We start from the raw sequence: 16,346 nt of genomic DNA, 5'->3' as shown, positions 1-16,346 counted from the left end.
GTTTTAAACATTAGAAAAAAAGATATTATAAAGAATAATTTCTTAAAAATCTTTACTAAGTTTTACTAGAGTCTTATAATATAAGTAATTTATATATAACTTATTTTTTCTATAGATTACTAATTATCTATAAAAATACTTTCTAGAAATTTAAAAAGTTTTCTTTTATTATATATAGGTCTGTAATAACAGAAGTTTAAAAAGATAGACTTTTTTTTAAACTTTTTATTTATGTTACCCTACTGTATATTAATAATAGCAAAGTTTAGGCTAAAATAGTAAGGTCCTTACTAAATAAGCTTTATAGGAAGTAAAGGCTAGTACTAACTTAAAGAGCTTAATAGACAAGCGTTTTAGAGCTATACGCTAGGTAATTAGCTAAAGAAGTTCTATTAGAGAATAGTAGTTAAGTTCTAGAAGGCCTAGGACTAATAGAGTGCTAATAAAGCTCTAGAGAATCCCTACTATAAGAATATACTAGCACTTAATTAGGAGTAAGTAGTACAGCCTAACTAAACCTTAGAATATAAAACAACCTAATATATAGCAGTAAAGGCAGCAGCTCTAAGGCCTATTTACGCTAAAGAAGTAGTAATCCCCTAACTTCCTAGATTTAACCTAATAGAGTATTAGTAATTTAATAAGAATAAAGATAAATAAATTAATCTTAATAGGTAATAGCCTATCTGCTTAAGTAAGGGAGAGAGTTAGAGGTTTATATTTATTTCTTTTACTATTTTATTTTTACCTAATTTCCTATTGTTTTATTAGCTAGTTGCTTAAACATTTCCTATTAAACTAATAAATAGTTATAAGAAGGAATAATTTATAATAAGAAGTTATATTTCCTATTAAGGTAGTATTAAGCTACTAGAAGACTATTAGCAGAGACCTTAAAGAGAAGGAAAACTACCTAAAAACTACCTAAAACTATAACTAGTATAGCTAAAATTACCTAACCCTAATAAAGTATTACCTACTTACTTCTTCTTACTCTTACTCTTACCCTTAGGAGTAATAAAGTCCTTATTATTAGAGTTATTGTTAAACTTATAAGTTATAATTATATTACTAGAATAAGAGTAATAACTTCTAGGAGCCCTAACAGGAGCCTAGAGTAACTTATAATTGTAAAGAATAGACTTAGTAATATCTTAGAGCAAAGAATTAGTAATTAAAGTACCTACTACTAAGAGATTAGTATAAAAAGCAACTAAGGATTAGAAGAACTTATAATAGAAGTTATAGCTAGTATAGTTACTATTAATTTAATACTTATTATAGGCCCTATAGTTTAGAAGCTTGCCCTTAAAGTAGAACTAATAATACTTACTGCTAAACTTAAAAGTAAGCTTACCCTTAGTATTAGCACAGCATAAGTAGTAATTAAAGAAGTTATAGGTAACACTTCTACTAGAGCCCTACTAGATAGTAGTAGGTATATTAGCAGAGTAGTAACTGCGCTTTATAGGGTTCTTAGGAGTACTAAGACTAAAGAAGTTAGTAATAGTAATATAGGTATTACTAGTATTAAAGGATTAAATAGTAATCTCTAACTTATTATTATCTTAGTAAATAGCAGTAACTTAGAGTATAGGCCTAAGAGTAATACCTATTTAGCCTAACTAGAAGAGAAAGTAAGTAAGATTAATAATTAGCTACTAATTAATAATCTAGTTAGTATAATTATAAACTATAAGCGCTGTTAGTAAAGGAAACTTAAGTAATAATTAGGATAGTACTTACGCTACTTAAGAATATAGCTAGATACTAACTAAGTAAAGTAGAGATATAGAGGAGTCTCTGTATTACCCTTAACAGGAGGCTTTTAGCTACCCCTAGAAGAACCCTAACTGCTACTACTAGCGCTAGCAGCAGTAGAGCCTATAGAAAAGTTAATAGAGGCTATATTAAGTAAAGTTAAATTAAGGATTAGAGCAGATATATAAGGAAAAGTTAGATAAAGAATAATAGAGAATTAAGGGTAGGAACTCTGTTATATATAGTAGTAGCTAGCCTAAGCTTATAACTCTAGACTACTCTGTAATTATAGGTAACTAAGAATTCCTATTATGCGCACTAGGTAATAATAAATAATAGAATTAAGTAGTTAATAATTAGTAATTACCTTAAGTTTTAATTATAAGTAAAGGTAGATTTTTATAATAGTAGATTAATAACACTATTATTTTAGTTAGTATAATAGCACTTTAGAATCTAAACAGGGCTTAGATATTTAAGCAAGGAAGGGATATAGTAGAGTAATATAGAAAGTATATCTAAAGGAGTATTAGAGTAAGATTATATAACGTAGGTTATATAATCTAGGATTAGTATATAGCAGTTAAGCCTTTAATAGGAGCTTAATAGAGTATTAACTAATAATATACTTATCCTATTTAGTATTAAGCTACACGTGCCTAAAGAGGCGTTAAAGACCTCTCCTCTATATTATCTAGTTAAATAATTTAGTAAATTATAATTCTTAAGAATTTAATCTCTTAAGAGGTAGACTAGCTAATAAACCTTTTAGATAGAGATATAGGCGTATATAAGGCTCCTTATAATAAGGCTAATAATCTATTAGATCTTCTAGCTTTAGTAGAGCAGATAGGTAACCTATATAAAGTTATTATTAAAGAGAAGAATATTAAATAAGAAGAGAATATAGAAGGCCTATTAATATGTCTAGCGCGTAAGCGTATCTACCCTACCTATTACTATAATTAATAGCTGTAATTAAATAGTTTAAATAATATTTTTATATTTTCTATATAATACTAACCTATATTGTTATTATAATATATATACATCTTTTTATAATATATATACATATTTTTATAGGTAACCTACGTAGGTATTCTCTACTTAACCTTAACTTAAGCTTTAACTACTTCTACTTAACTCTAACTCTAAGCTTTAACTACCCTAACTTAACCCTAACTTAAAGCTTTAACTACTTCTACCTAACTATAACTCTAAGCTTAGACTACTCTAACCTAACTCTAACCTAGAGTCTGTATAACTTTAACTTAACTCTAACCTATTATTAGGTACCCTAAACCTATTTACTAGCGTACTATAGAGAAAAGAACCTATATTTATATTATAAAAAACCTAGGTACTATACTAATAAGTACTTTCTAGTGCTAGCTAATTATCTAGCTTAAGCTACTTTTATAGTAACTTATAACCTAAAAGAGTCTTTAAATAAAGAAATAGTAAGTTTAGAAAACTAGAAACCTTTATATATAGATATAAGTAGGAGTATAAGAAACTAGATTAAGGAAAAGAGTAGTTCTTATTATTTTAGCAAAACTAGCTAAATAAGAAACTATTAACTATCTATATAATTATAAATAATATAGCTATAGTATCTATTTTAATTAATATTAGCTACTTAACTTATTTAGTTATCTTCTTTAAGTTTATAAGAAATAATAATCTAGAGCGCACTATAATTATACTAAAACCTATTATTAAAGTAGAAAAAAAGTTCTTCTAAATAGAAGTAGCTATCTAAATATAAATAGATATAGATAGCTATAAAAAAGAAATATAGGCCTATAAGCTAAAAAAAGATAAAGAGTATAACTTTATTCTAAAAAAACTTTAGATAGATAAATACTAGGTAATACTAGTACTAGTAAAGAAATCTATATTTATCTATAGTAGCTAAACTAGAATATAAAGCTAAAAAGGTAAAATACTTATAAAGGTCTCTAAAACTATTAGTATATAAGTATATTTAGCCTAGGCTAAATAATTTTAAAAAGATAAATAGATCTAACTATACTTTACCTTTATAGTAAATATTAAGAAAGTACTAAAGAAAAAGAAAATAGTTAACCTTTAAAAAAAGCTACTAAGCTATTTATAAAGTAAGTTTAGAATCTTTCTAAAGAAGAAGGCTAATAAGCTTATACTACTAAAAGAAGCTACTATTAACTACTCTATTAAAATTATAGAGAAAGATAGTAAGCTAGTAGAAATTCTATAAAGGCTACTATATAATATATTAAAAGAAGAACTACTAGTATTATAGAAAAAACTTATATTATACCTAAACTATAGGTTTATTTAAGTAAGTAAATCTAGTGCTACTACTTCTATTCTATTTATAAAGAAACTTAAAGGAGGTCTATAATTCTATATAAACTACTAAGCTTTAAATACTATTATATATAAATATAAATATCTCCTTCTACTTATTTATAAGATACTATCTTAAATTACTAAAGTAAAATAGTTTATAAAGGTAGATATTATTTAAGCCTTCTACTAGATACGCGTAGTAAAGAAAGATAAATAGAAAATAGTATTCTATACCTAATTTAAGCTATATAAATAGCTAGTTACTTTATTTAGCCTTACTAATACTTTTAGTATATTTTAATAATATATTAATTAAGTACTTTAGAAAGACTTAGATATATACTGCTTAGCCTACGTAAATAATATACTTATCTACTTAGATAGATTATAAGAAGATTATAAATACTAAGTTAAAATAATTATTTAGAAACTTAGAGTAGTAGGCCTATAACTAAATATTAATAAATATAACTTTAGTATTAAGAAGACTAAGTACCTAGAGTTTATAATAGAGGTAGGTAATAGTATTTAAATAAACTTAAAGAAAATAGTAGTAATCTATACTTAGAAATAGCTAAAGAGTATTAAGAGTATTTAAAGTTTTATAAAATTTACTAACTTCTACTAATAGTTTATTAAGAAATTCTTAGAAATTATTACTTTACTAACTAAACTTACTAGAAAAGAAGTAGTATTCTAATAAAAAGAACTCTAAAAAACAGTATTTTCTAAGCTTAAAAGTACCTTTATTTCTAAGCTAGTATTAGCTAACTTTAACTTAGACCTAGAAATAGTAATAGAATATAATACCTTTAGGTAGGTAACTAGTAAAGTTCTCTTATAGTTTAAAAAAGATAGGCTACTCTATATAGTAGTATACTACTTAGTAAAGAATACAGTAGCTAAAGTAAACTATACTATATATAATAAGAAGCTATTAGCTATTATAAAGTATATTAATTAATAAAGTACTAAACTCTAGTAAGTCCTAAAGTTTACTATTATTTTAGATTATAAGAACCTAGAGTATTTCTATACTATAAGGCTACTATCTAAGAGGTATATATACTAGTTAAATATACTTAGCTAATTTAATTTAACCTTTATATACTATCTAAGAAAGGTTAATAGAAGAGCTAATACACTTTCTTAAAAAGAAGAAAATCTACTAATAAGCTAAAATAATAAGTATATAAAGATAAAAGAATTCTAGCTTTTATAGCTATATATAAAGAGCTAACTCTAACTTAAAAAAAAGAAAGAGGTAAGTATTTTATTCTACTACTAAATATAAAGTCTATAGCCTTATAAACCTAATAATATACCTTTAGTAGATAATACCTTTCTACTAAAACCTAATAGTATACTTATAAGAATTACTATTAACTCTACTTTAGCCTATAATAGCTTAGAAGAACTTAAGAAAATATAGAAAGTTATAGCTAAAAACAACCTAATATATAAGAAAGTAAAGAAAGCTATAGAAATAGGTTAAAGAAAGTTCTCTTTAGACCTAAACTTAAAAGTCTTATTAGTAGAGTATACTATTAATAAAAGAGGGTTTCTATACTACTAAAAGTAAAAATAGGTACTAGATTTAAAAGAACTATATACTAAAATTATTTTAAAAACCTATAAATCTCTAGCTATAAGCTATCTAGGCTATAAAAATACCTATATAATTCTAGCTTATAACTACTTCTTCTTAGAAATATTATTTATAATAAGGTAATTTATCTAAAACTATAATATATATAGAAGAACTAAACCTTAGAGAAAACTAAAAAAGAAACTACTAAAACTACTTTCTTTTTTAAATAGAGTATAAAAGAAAATCTTAATAGACTTTATTATTAATTTACTTATAAGTAATAGGTACTAGTACTTTATAGTAGTTATAAATAGGCTAAGTAAAGATATAATACTTATTTTATTAAAAGATCTAGATACTTAAATAGTAATAAAAGCTTTTATAAAAAGAGTAATAGCTTACTATTAGCTTCTAGATATTATTATATCTAACTATAGTAGCTAGTTTATTAGAAATTTTTAAAGAACTCTTTATAAAAAATTAGGTATTACCTATTAAGTATTTACTAGCTACTATTTAGAAACTAATAGTACTACTAAAAGAATAAATAGTACTATAAGATTCTACTTATAGGCCTATATTAATTAGAAATAAGATAACTAGGTACTAATATACTTTTCTACTTAAATTACTGTTAAAGAAATAAATATAGTATTTACTAGTATTAGCCTATTCTTTCTATAATATAGATATAATATAGATATAGTATAAAAAGATATAGAATAAGTAATCTAGTAATAATATTAAAGGCCTAATAATCTAAAGAAGTTAGCTAGAATACTTATTATAAGATTTATAAAAATACTAGATTATATATAAGTAAGAATAGCAGAAGCCTAATAACTCTAAGAAATCTAGGCTAACTACTATTAATAAGAAGTACTATAACTATAAGAAGAGGACTAAGTATAGCTATAGTATAAAAAATACTTCTTTAATAGTAGGCTAAGTAAGAAACTAGACTAGAAAAATATAAAGTTCTAAGTAAAGAAAGTAATCTTTCTTTATACTATAAGATTAAATACTTTTTTAGGTATTTACTTAGTATTTTATATAAATAAGCTATAGCTATACTTTAGAAACTCTCTAGTAAAATAAGATACTAATAATTACTAACCTAAAAGCATATTAAAAAATATTAATAAAGAACTAAAAAACTACTAGAAAATTAAAGAAATTATAAGTAAAAGGTAGAAATAATATAGTAGAGAGTATAAGAAATAATACTTAGTTAAATAAAAAGACTATACTATAACTTTATAAGAGCTAGTAGAAAACTTTAAAGAAGCTAAAGTACTAAATAGCTAGTTAGCCTTCTTTAAGAAAAAATAAAATAATACTAGTAAATTACTAAGAAATTTCTAAAAAGGTTCCTCTAATAAACTATAATAATACTAAGGCCTCTAGTAATAGTAAAGTAAAAGTAGAAAAAGTAATATTTTTAGTAATAAGTACTATAGAAAACTATAAGCAGTTAACTAATAGATACTCTTACTAGAGCTAAAAATATAAATAGTTAAAAAAATTAAAATATTACTAAAAGAAGAAGAAGAAAAATTAGTTAATAAGTATAAAATTAACTACTTATAGGCAGCTAAAGTATTACTAATAAAGTACTATAGGCCTAAAATACTATACTATACTAGGTATCTACTAGAATACTAAAGGAAAAACCTAAGAAACTACTACTATATTACCTTATCTTTACTACTAATAGTAGTATTATTCTTAAAAGTATCTTAATTACTAGTACTACTATTATTCTAATAAATAAACAGCTCTTAAGGCTTAAAAGAAAGAAGAATAAGCTTAGTAATAATATTAATAAAATACTTAGTCTAATCTTTAGTAGTCTTAGCCTAGAAAAGTATAAAAATTAGCTAAGAAAATAGTAAAATTAGGAAAAAAACTTACTAAAACTAAAATAGCTTTACTTTAATAATTAAGTATAGCCTAAATATTACTAAGCTTAACTATAATAGTATAAAGAAGTAACTTAGTAATAATATTACTAAGGTTATTATTCTAATACTTAGGCTAACTAATAGACTTCTTCTTAGCCTCTTACTAAGCCTTAATAAGCCTAAGACCTAACTTATTAAAGTATAAAGTAATAGACTTTATAAATATATTACTAGAAAAGATAGTAAAAAAACTATAAAAAAAGATAACCTTAGCTTTAAACTAATTAGAAAACTACTTAAAAGTTAATTAGTAGTACCTAAGTAAAAGTAAATATTACTTACTTTATAATAAGTAGTATATTACTTTTAAGAGTAGTAATTATAAAACTACTTACTCTTCTTAAAGATATAGATCTCTCTATCTTCTAAAAGATAGTAGGTATAACCTAAGTAGATAAGTAGCTAAAGAGGCTAGTAGCTCTTAGTAATAAAGGTAGAAATAAAGGTAAAGATAATACTAGCAGTAATAAATAAGTAAGTAGTAGAGTATAAAACTAATAAAATAAGAAGTTAGTAAAAAAGAGAGTAAATCTAATAAACTAAATAAACTTATAAGTAAAGGTAAGGCCTTCTTATTACCTTTAATAGTAGAATAAGTCTACTTTCTTACTAAAAACTTCTTTAAAGAGCTAGCAGCTATAAAGAAGAACTTAAAAAATAATATAAGCTTCTTAGATAGACCTACTATTATAGTAGTAAGTAAAACAGAAGTTAAGGTAGGTAAAGTTAGTATAACTATAGTAAAAATTATGTATAAAGGTAAGTTAACACGTTATATTATAGTAGAGTTAAAATATAAAATTTTTTTTTTACTAGAAAGGGGCTTATATAATAGGCTAGGCCTAGTAGAACTTTAGTAAGTAAAGCCTTAGAGCTTAGCTACTCTAACTACTAACGCCTACTAGAAATAGCTAGTACGCTACTAAAAGAACTATAAGTAGAGAAAAACTAGTACTATAGATCTTTAGTAAATTTATTTAATTTATACTAGTAACTACTCTTAGAGTTAGTTTCTTATATATTAGCTCTTCTATTAATTTTCTCTAAGTAGTATATAAAGGTTAAATTAAATTAGTTAAGTATATTTAACTAGCGTATATACCTCTTAGATAGCAGCCTTATAGTATAGAAATACTCTAGGTTTTTATAATTTATAATAATAGTAAACTTTAAGACTTATTAGAGTTTAGTACTCTATTAATTAATATACTTTATAATAGCTAATAGTTTCTTATTATATATAGTATAGTTTACCTTAGCTACTATATTCTTTACTAAGTAGTATACTACTATATAAAGTAGCCTATCTTTTCTAAACTATAAGAGAACTTTACTAGTTACTTACTTAAAGGTATTATATTCTATTACTATTTCTAGTTTTAGGTTAAAGTTAGCTAATACTAGCTTAGAAATAAAGGCGCTTTTAAGCTTAAAAAATACTATTTCCTAAAGTTCTCTTTATTAGAATACTACTTCTTTTCTAGTAAGTTTAGTTAGTAAGGTAATAATTTCTAAAAATCCTTTAATAAACTATTAGTAGAAGTTAGTAAATTTTATAAAACTTTAAATACCTTTAATACTCTTTAGTTATTCTTAAGTATAGATTACTACTATCTTCTTTAGGTTTATTTAAATACTACTACCTACCTCTATTATAAACCTTAGGTACTTAGTTTTCTTAATACTAAAGTTATATTTATCTATATCTTATTATAGGCCTACTACTCTAAGTTTCTAAATAATTACTTTAACCTAATATTTATAATTCTTTTATAATCTATTTAAGTAGATAAGTATATTATCTACGTAGGCTAAGTAGTATATATCTAAGTTTTTCTAAAGTACCTAATTAATATATTATTAAAATATACTAAAAGTATTAGTAAGACTAAATAAAGTAACTAGCTATTTATATAGCCTAAATTAGGTATAGAATATTATTTTCTATTTATCCTTCTCTACTATACATATCTAGTAGAAGGCTTAGATAATATCTACCTTTATAGACTATTTTACTTTAGTAATTTAAAATAGTATTTTATAAATAAGTAAAAGGAAATATCTATTTTTATATATAATAGTATTTAAAGCTTAGTAGTCTACGTAAAATTATAGCTCTCTTTTAAGTTTTTTTATAAATAGAATAAAAGTAGCAGCACTAGATTTACTTACTTAAATAAACTTATAGTTTAAGTATAATATAAGTTTTATTTATAGTACTAGTAGTTTTTTTCTTAATATATTATATAGTAGTTCTTATAGAATTTCTACTAGCTTACTATCCTTTTCTATAATCTTAATAAAGTAGTTAATAGTAACTTCTCTTAGTAATATAAGCTTATTAGCCTTCTTTTTTAAAAAAATTTTAAACTTACTTTATAGATAGCTTAGTAGCTTCTTTTAAAGGTTAACTATTTTCTTTTTCTTTAATACTTTCTTAATATCTACTATAGAGGTAGAGTATAATTAGATCTATTTATTTTTCTAAAATTATTTAGCCTAGGCTAAATATACCTATATACTAATAGCCTTAGAGATTCTTATAGGTATTCTGCCTTCTTAGCTCTATATCCTAGTCTAGCTACTATAGATAAATATAGATTTCTTTACTAGTACTAGTATTACTTAGTATCTATCTATCTAGAGTTTTTTTAAAATAAGGTTATACTTTTTATTTCTTTCTAGCTTATAGGCCTATATTTCTTTCTTATAGCTATCTATATCTATCTATATTTAGATAGCTACTTTTATTTAAAAGAACTTCTCTTTTATTTTAATAATAGGTTTCTATATAATTATAGTACGCTTTAGATTATTATTTTTTATAAACTTAAAGAAGATAACTAAATAAGTTAAGTAGTTAGTATTAATTAAAGTAGATACTATAACTATATTATTTATAATTATATAAATAGTTAATAGTTTTCTATCTAGCTAGTTTTACTAAAATAATAAGAACTACTTTTCTTTTTAATTTAGTTTCTTATACCTCTACTTATATCTATATATAGGAGTTTCTAGTTTTCTAAACCTACTATTTCTTTATCTAAAGACTCTTTTAAGTTATAGGTTACTATAAGAGTAGCTTAAGCTAGATAATTAACTAGCGCTAAAAAGTACTTATTAGTATAGTATCTAGGTTTTTTATAATATAGATATAGGTTCTTTTTTTTATAAAGAAAGTACTCTTCTTTAAAGGCCTATTTAGCTTTATTTTAGGTTCTACCTATTACCTTAGTTACCTAACTAAAGTAAGCTTTTAAGAGTTTTTAATTTATAAAGTTATTCTAGAAAGACTTTATATATAAGAAGGTAGACCTAATCTTAGCTCTAAAAAGATTTTCCTTAATAGTAACTACTTAAGTTATTAGTAACTAGATAGTTTAGTTACTTAGTACTTCTATAAATATTATTTAGTCTTATAGGTTAGGCTATAGGGCACTAAGATACCTTATTTTTAGGTTATTAGTATTACTCTTCTCTTTTACTTTAAAGGCTAGCCTTATAAATTCTATATTAAAGTATTATAAAGAAAGTTTCTTTTACTAAAAAGTTTAAAGTTTCTACTTAGCTCTCTTAGTATATAAGTTATCTATAAATTATTTATCTAGAAACGTTTATAAGCTTTCTATAGTACTTATTTTATTATAATCTATCTATAATAGAGTAATACTAGCTATAGGCTTCTTTAATTAGTTAAAGATATACCTAAAGCCTAATTCTAGTCCTCTAATATTATATTCTAGCTTATAGTTTATTTAGGTTTAGAACCTTTAATAGTTCTTTTAATTACTATTAAAGTAATTAGAATCTAGTATTTTAAAGTTTTTTATATAGGTTCTAGTAGTTACTATAGAAAAAGTTAGTTCTAGAACTATCTTTAGTCTATATACTTCTTCTTCTAATTATTAAACTCTTTATTTAGAAGAAGTAGGTAGTAGTAGTGTATTATTTTTAAAGAGGTTAATCTTCTAAGTTAGTATTTATAGCGCATTATATAGTTCTTTTAAAGAGGACTCTTTATTAGATCTCTTAATAGGTTATTTTTTAGCTACTACTTATAATAGATTAGCTATTAAGATTAGTATATTTATAAACCTTATTATCTATTATTTATCTTCTTAGAAACTCTAAGAAACTAGCTAAAGTTTTAGTAAAACTTTTTATTTATTTAAGTTCTATTCTGCTATAGTTTATAAGTATATTTTAATTACTTTTTATATAAAGCCTATCTCTACTAGCTATAAAGCTTTTACTTTTAGCTTAGTAACTATAGTATCTTTTTTAATAAATATACTGCTAGTAGTTTCTAAGGTATTATTAATACCTAGAGGTGTTTTTATAAGTAAATTTAAATATAAGGAGCTAACCTTAAGAGTAGTTACTAGTATAAATTAGATAAATTTACTAAAGATCTATAGTACTAGCTTTTCTCTACTTATAGTCCTTCTAGTAGTATACTAGCTATTTCTAGTAAGCTAGCTAAGGGCAGGTATTAGTAGTTAGAGTTACTAAGCTCTAAGGCTTTACTTACTAAGGTTCTACTAGGCCTAGCCTGTTATAGGGCTCTCTATTAGTAAATATATATAACACTAATATTACCTACTACTTAGACTAGCTGCTATTACTTACTAAGCTAGTAATTATTCTTTTACCTTTAAGATAGTAAGTATACCTATTAAAGAACTTAAAAGGAATTAGCACTTTATTTATATTTAAGATATTAGAACTTATAAATTAATTACTACCTTCTCTACTAGTTATTTAGGTGCCTATTAGGTCTATTCTTAGTAAAGGGCTTTCTTTTATTAATATATTAGTAAATAAGTTACTAGAGTTTCTTCTAATAAATTATAGGAACTAGTTTATTAACTTAATATACTTAAAAGAGAGTTTCTAAGACTAGTAGGTAAGGTATCTCTAGGATATATTCTATCTCTAGTAGAAGTTATAGAACTATCTATTTAATAGCTTAAACTTTAATCTCTACTTATAGTAAGCCTCTACTCTTTATATATACGTTTTAACTAGTAGTATTAAGTAGTACTAACTTTACTATTAGATCTAAGCTTATTACTATAAAGTGTTTTAAATAATATCTTTACTTATTACTAAAACTAGAACTTTAAAACTTTCTATCTTATTTTCTACTACTCTATAAACTACTTAAATAATTTAAGCTCTAAGTAAGCCTACTTTACTATTCTTACTACTAATACTAACTATAGTTACCTATAAGTAAGGCTTACTAGCTAGTACCTCTTTATCTATATATTTTAGTACGTAGCTATAGGTATCTTAAAGTATTTAAAAGCTTTTATAACTATTAGAGGTCTTTATACGCTATCCTATTTAAGGCCTATAAGGTATTTATACTTTTATTAGGTACTACTAAAGACTTCCTCCTTTTAAATCTAATAGTAGAGGAAATATATAATTAGTTAGTACTTCTTTTATAAAGAAACTTTATTATAGTTATAAACCTTTAAAGGTAAGAGTTTATATAGCCTAGTACCTAAAGTTTAGCTTTGCTAGAGTTTTACTACTAGGCTTAGCTTCTTTACTTAGGAACTTAAAGCTTAGAAAGTATTAGAGTCTAGCTTAATAAAGAGCGTATACATTATAGTAGATAATTATAAATAGTTAGTAATAGAGCTGTTTAAAGATAATAAAAGATTTTTAGTATATAGAATAGAGACTAATTCTAACAGAATCTAATATTAACTATGTAGTAGTACAGCTTAGTATACTCTTACATTAGATTGCTTACAATTCAGCCTAATTTACCCCTGTCTAGCATATAACAGATTGACTAAGTTTATACGGTATTGAAGACTTTGTGAAACAGCGGGGTGAACCCCACAGAATCTAGGACAAGAGCATCGACGATCGAGAATCCCAAGATAAACACGACTTCCCATAGCCTCCAGAGATCCAGACCAGTACCTGACACCTATTCCATCAAACTACATAGTAAAAAGCGACTCTAAACCCACCAAGATGGCAACACAAGACGTTACCCTCCCCCAACACACCCCCATTGGCGAAGCTCCCCGGTCCATCGACGCCATCGCCGCGCAGGAGAAAGCCTCCCAACTCCCTCGTTGGGATGCCACTGTCGCCTTCCAACTCGGCTGCGCACTCCGCACGCGCCTGCTCACCTTCGACAAACCAACCGTGATCCACATTTCCACTGTCTCCACGCCAGCACATGTTCTCTTCCACAGCGTGACCCAATCTGGAACGGCGCTGGATAACGATTTTTGGGTTGCGCGGAAGCACAAGTCGGTGATTCGATGGGGCGCTAGCACATGGAGGCTGCACAACCAGTTTGAGGGAGACGAGGAGAAGTTTGCGGCGAAGATGGGACTGGGGGAGAAGGCCGGAGAATATGCGATTCATGGAGGTGGGGTACCGATTTATGTCAAGAATTGCGATGTGCCGGTTGCGGTTGTTGTTGTGAGTGGATTGAAGCAGTGGGATGATCATATGGTTGTCATCGAGGAGTTGGCGGGTATTTGCAAGAGCCTGGGAGGATCGGCTTGAGCGTGTTGCGGTTGGCTTTCGGGAGGTTCACTTGAGGGACAACAAGTTCCAGAGCCTGTCATGTGCCTTGAAATATGCGTTCATAGTGCTATGAACCTCAGGATTGACTATTACGTGCATTTATCCTGACACGTGTGCGAAAGAGCTCAGTTCCATGAATTGATACAGACGGGTCCCTGTCAATATTCGGTGAAATCTCAAGTTCCAGGCAGGTGCTATAGGAATGCCAAACAGTCACAGCTTCCTTATATCATTGTCTTGAACCAAGAAGTGTTCTCTTCCTTCCTCTTCGCATCATCAGTCATTAGCTCCAAAAGCGCTGTATTCGCTATGATACACCAAATACTGTTTGAGTATCGTGTCGTCCAAAACATCCACCTCTCACTATCACTACCCACCTGAACTCAACAGCAGCCATGTCGTTCCAACCGTTTCGACTGATGGACCTCCCGGCCGAGCTGCGATTGCAGGTGTATCGATCTTTACCCCGACAGATAAAGCACACGCATATCAGGGTTTCGGACGCTCCGCGACCGAAAACCATTAAAGTCATTCTCATCACGAGACATATACCGACAGCAATCCTGCGTACAAGCCGTGCAGTCTATATGGACGCTATCAGTGCCGTCCGCCGACTGCTCAGGATGTTCATTCTTGAGTCGCAGCCGATGATCATCAACGTATTTGCGCCGTCTACCAAGGTCCTTAAGATCTTAGCAGCAGTTGGTGCTAATTATCAGTTGGATAAGGTAAGACTATAATCAAGCTCTCAATGGATGATCTGGTGGTTCGTCGCTGACTTTGCGGCTCACAGACTGGTTCAGGTGATCGCGCGACTCATCTTCGTAATCAAATCTAACGACTCTCAGATGACACTGAGAATCTGATACACGACCCCAATTATCGTCCGTTCATTCTACAAGCTACACAAATCTTCACCCACCAAGGCCGAACCCGAAGACTCTCGTGGGCAATGGTGAGCGCCCATGGCCGAGAGTGCACTTGTACCGGGCGGGTCAGCGGTATCATACGCATGAATAACACGATTTTGAACTGGCATGTCTGGAAGAATGTGGAGCATGGTCACTCGTCCCCGCACATCGAGGACAAGGGGTATCTCATTGTTGGAGCTGAGGAGGATATGGTCTTGTCGAGTGGACGGCTTCCTCAAAAGTGGACTCGGTCAGAGGATGACCGAGATGTACTGGCGGAGAATTCCATGGATCAGGCAACTTGGGTTGGAGAGTGGTTGGCTTCTTGAGTAAGATTGAGGCCAGTAAGTACCACCGTGGTTTGACCCTGATGAGTTGAGGTGAAGCTTAAAGCTGACGTGTGAGCAGCACATGAGGAGGTTGATAACACTTTGAGGAATATCACGCCGGAGAGAGCGGTGTCAGAGAGTTTCGCATTGATAGGCTGATAGTGTGAATGTAATGTATTGTTACATAAAGCAATACCGTTGTGAAAAGTCCAACGCGAAAAGTCCATTGTTTGCCAGCGCCATCCGCCTGCTCTGAGTCCAAGAAGCGTTATGTTCTGCCTTTGTCGCAGGACACCCATGTATTCTGCCAGAAGACCACAATATGAACAGAGCGTACGTACAACTTCTAAATACATCCATACCTATTAATCTTCGAACAATGAGACTAATTCCACCAAAGAACCAAATACGGCTGCGTACGGTGTAACATCCACCCATGATGAATGGGTTGGGCGTCAGCCTCTTCCTTGAGCCGACACCTGCCTTCTTGAATGTCATCATTAAGAACGCATTTTGTTCTGCGCTTAATCACCTCGGCTGGCTAACCTCGCAGACGGGAAGTGCGGCGGATACCAGTACTCCTGGCAGACTGAATAAGCGCAATGTAACTTTTATGACGAGTACATATGATATAAATCTTGGTTGTAATCGCGCAGTAACAGTAGCCCCATATATTGTACCATGTTCCTGTGAAGGCAGCAATGAAATCGATGGAAAGGAGTAGATGCGGTAATAGCTCCAAGAACATCTAGGCTAGCAAAGTTGGTCGCTTCCATCTCATTGTACCAAGTTCGACGAAAAGGCGGAAATCCACGCATCATATGTCGACAGTACGACCTTTTGCGTTTCAAGGAAATGAGACTCTGATTGGAAGTCTTGAGACGTAAAG

General features: G+C 28.2%; 2 protein-coding genes across 2 annotated transcripts; both read left to right on the top strand.

The window, feature by feature from the left end:
• The first annotated feature begins 13,472 nt into the window (after positions 1 to 13,472).
• P153DRAFT_363539 (uncharacterized protein) lies at positions 13,473 to 14,434 on the top strand. The gene has a single exon (XM_033667395.1). The coding sequence runs from the start codon at positions 13,651 to 13,653 to the stop codon at positions 14,194 to 14,196; it is 546 nt and encodes a 181-aa protein (XP_033527728.1). The 5' UTR covers positions 13,473 to 13,650; the 3' UTR covers positions 14,197 to 14,434.
• A 178-nt stretch (positions 14,435 to 14,612) lies between these two features.
• Positions 14,613 to 15,457, top strand: P153DRAFT_381770 (uncharacterized protein; the record flags this gene model as incomplete). Its single annotated transcript, XM_033670072.1, has 3 exons — positions 14,613 to 14,945; positions 15,011 to 15,020; positions 15,066 to 15,457. 3 exons carry the CDS (start codon positions 14,613 to 14,615, stop codon positions 15,455 to 15,457), a joined length of 735 nt encoding a protein of 244 aa, XP_033527727.1.
• Positions 15,458 to 16,346: the final 889 nt, after the last annotated feature.

The sequence above is a fragment of the Dothidotthia symphoricarpi genome (genome assembly GCF_010015815.1).
Source record: "Dothidotthia symphoricarpi CBS 119687 unplaced genomic scaffold P153scaffold_3, whole genome shotgun sequence".
In the NCBI taxonomy this organism is placed as follows: Eukaryota; Fungi; Ascomycota; class Dothideomycetes; order Pleosporales; family Dothidotthiaceae; genus Dothidotthia; species Dothidotthia symphoricarpi.
Note: the sequence above shows the minus strand (reverse complement) of the source record. Positions and strands in the feature narration are given on the sequence as shown.

Excerpts from the sequence above, each read along its gene's own strand:
- P153DRAFT_363539 (XM_033667395.1), top strand. The coding sequence starts at position 13,651 with ATGGCAACACAAGACGTTACCCTCCCCCAACACACCCCCATTGGCGAA.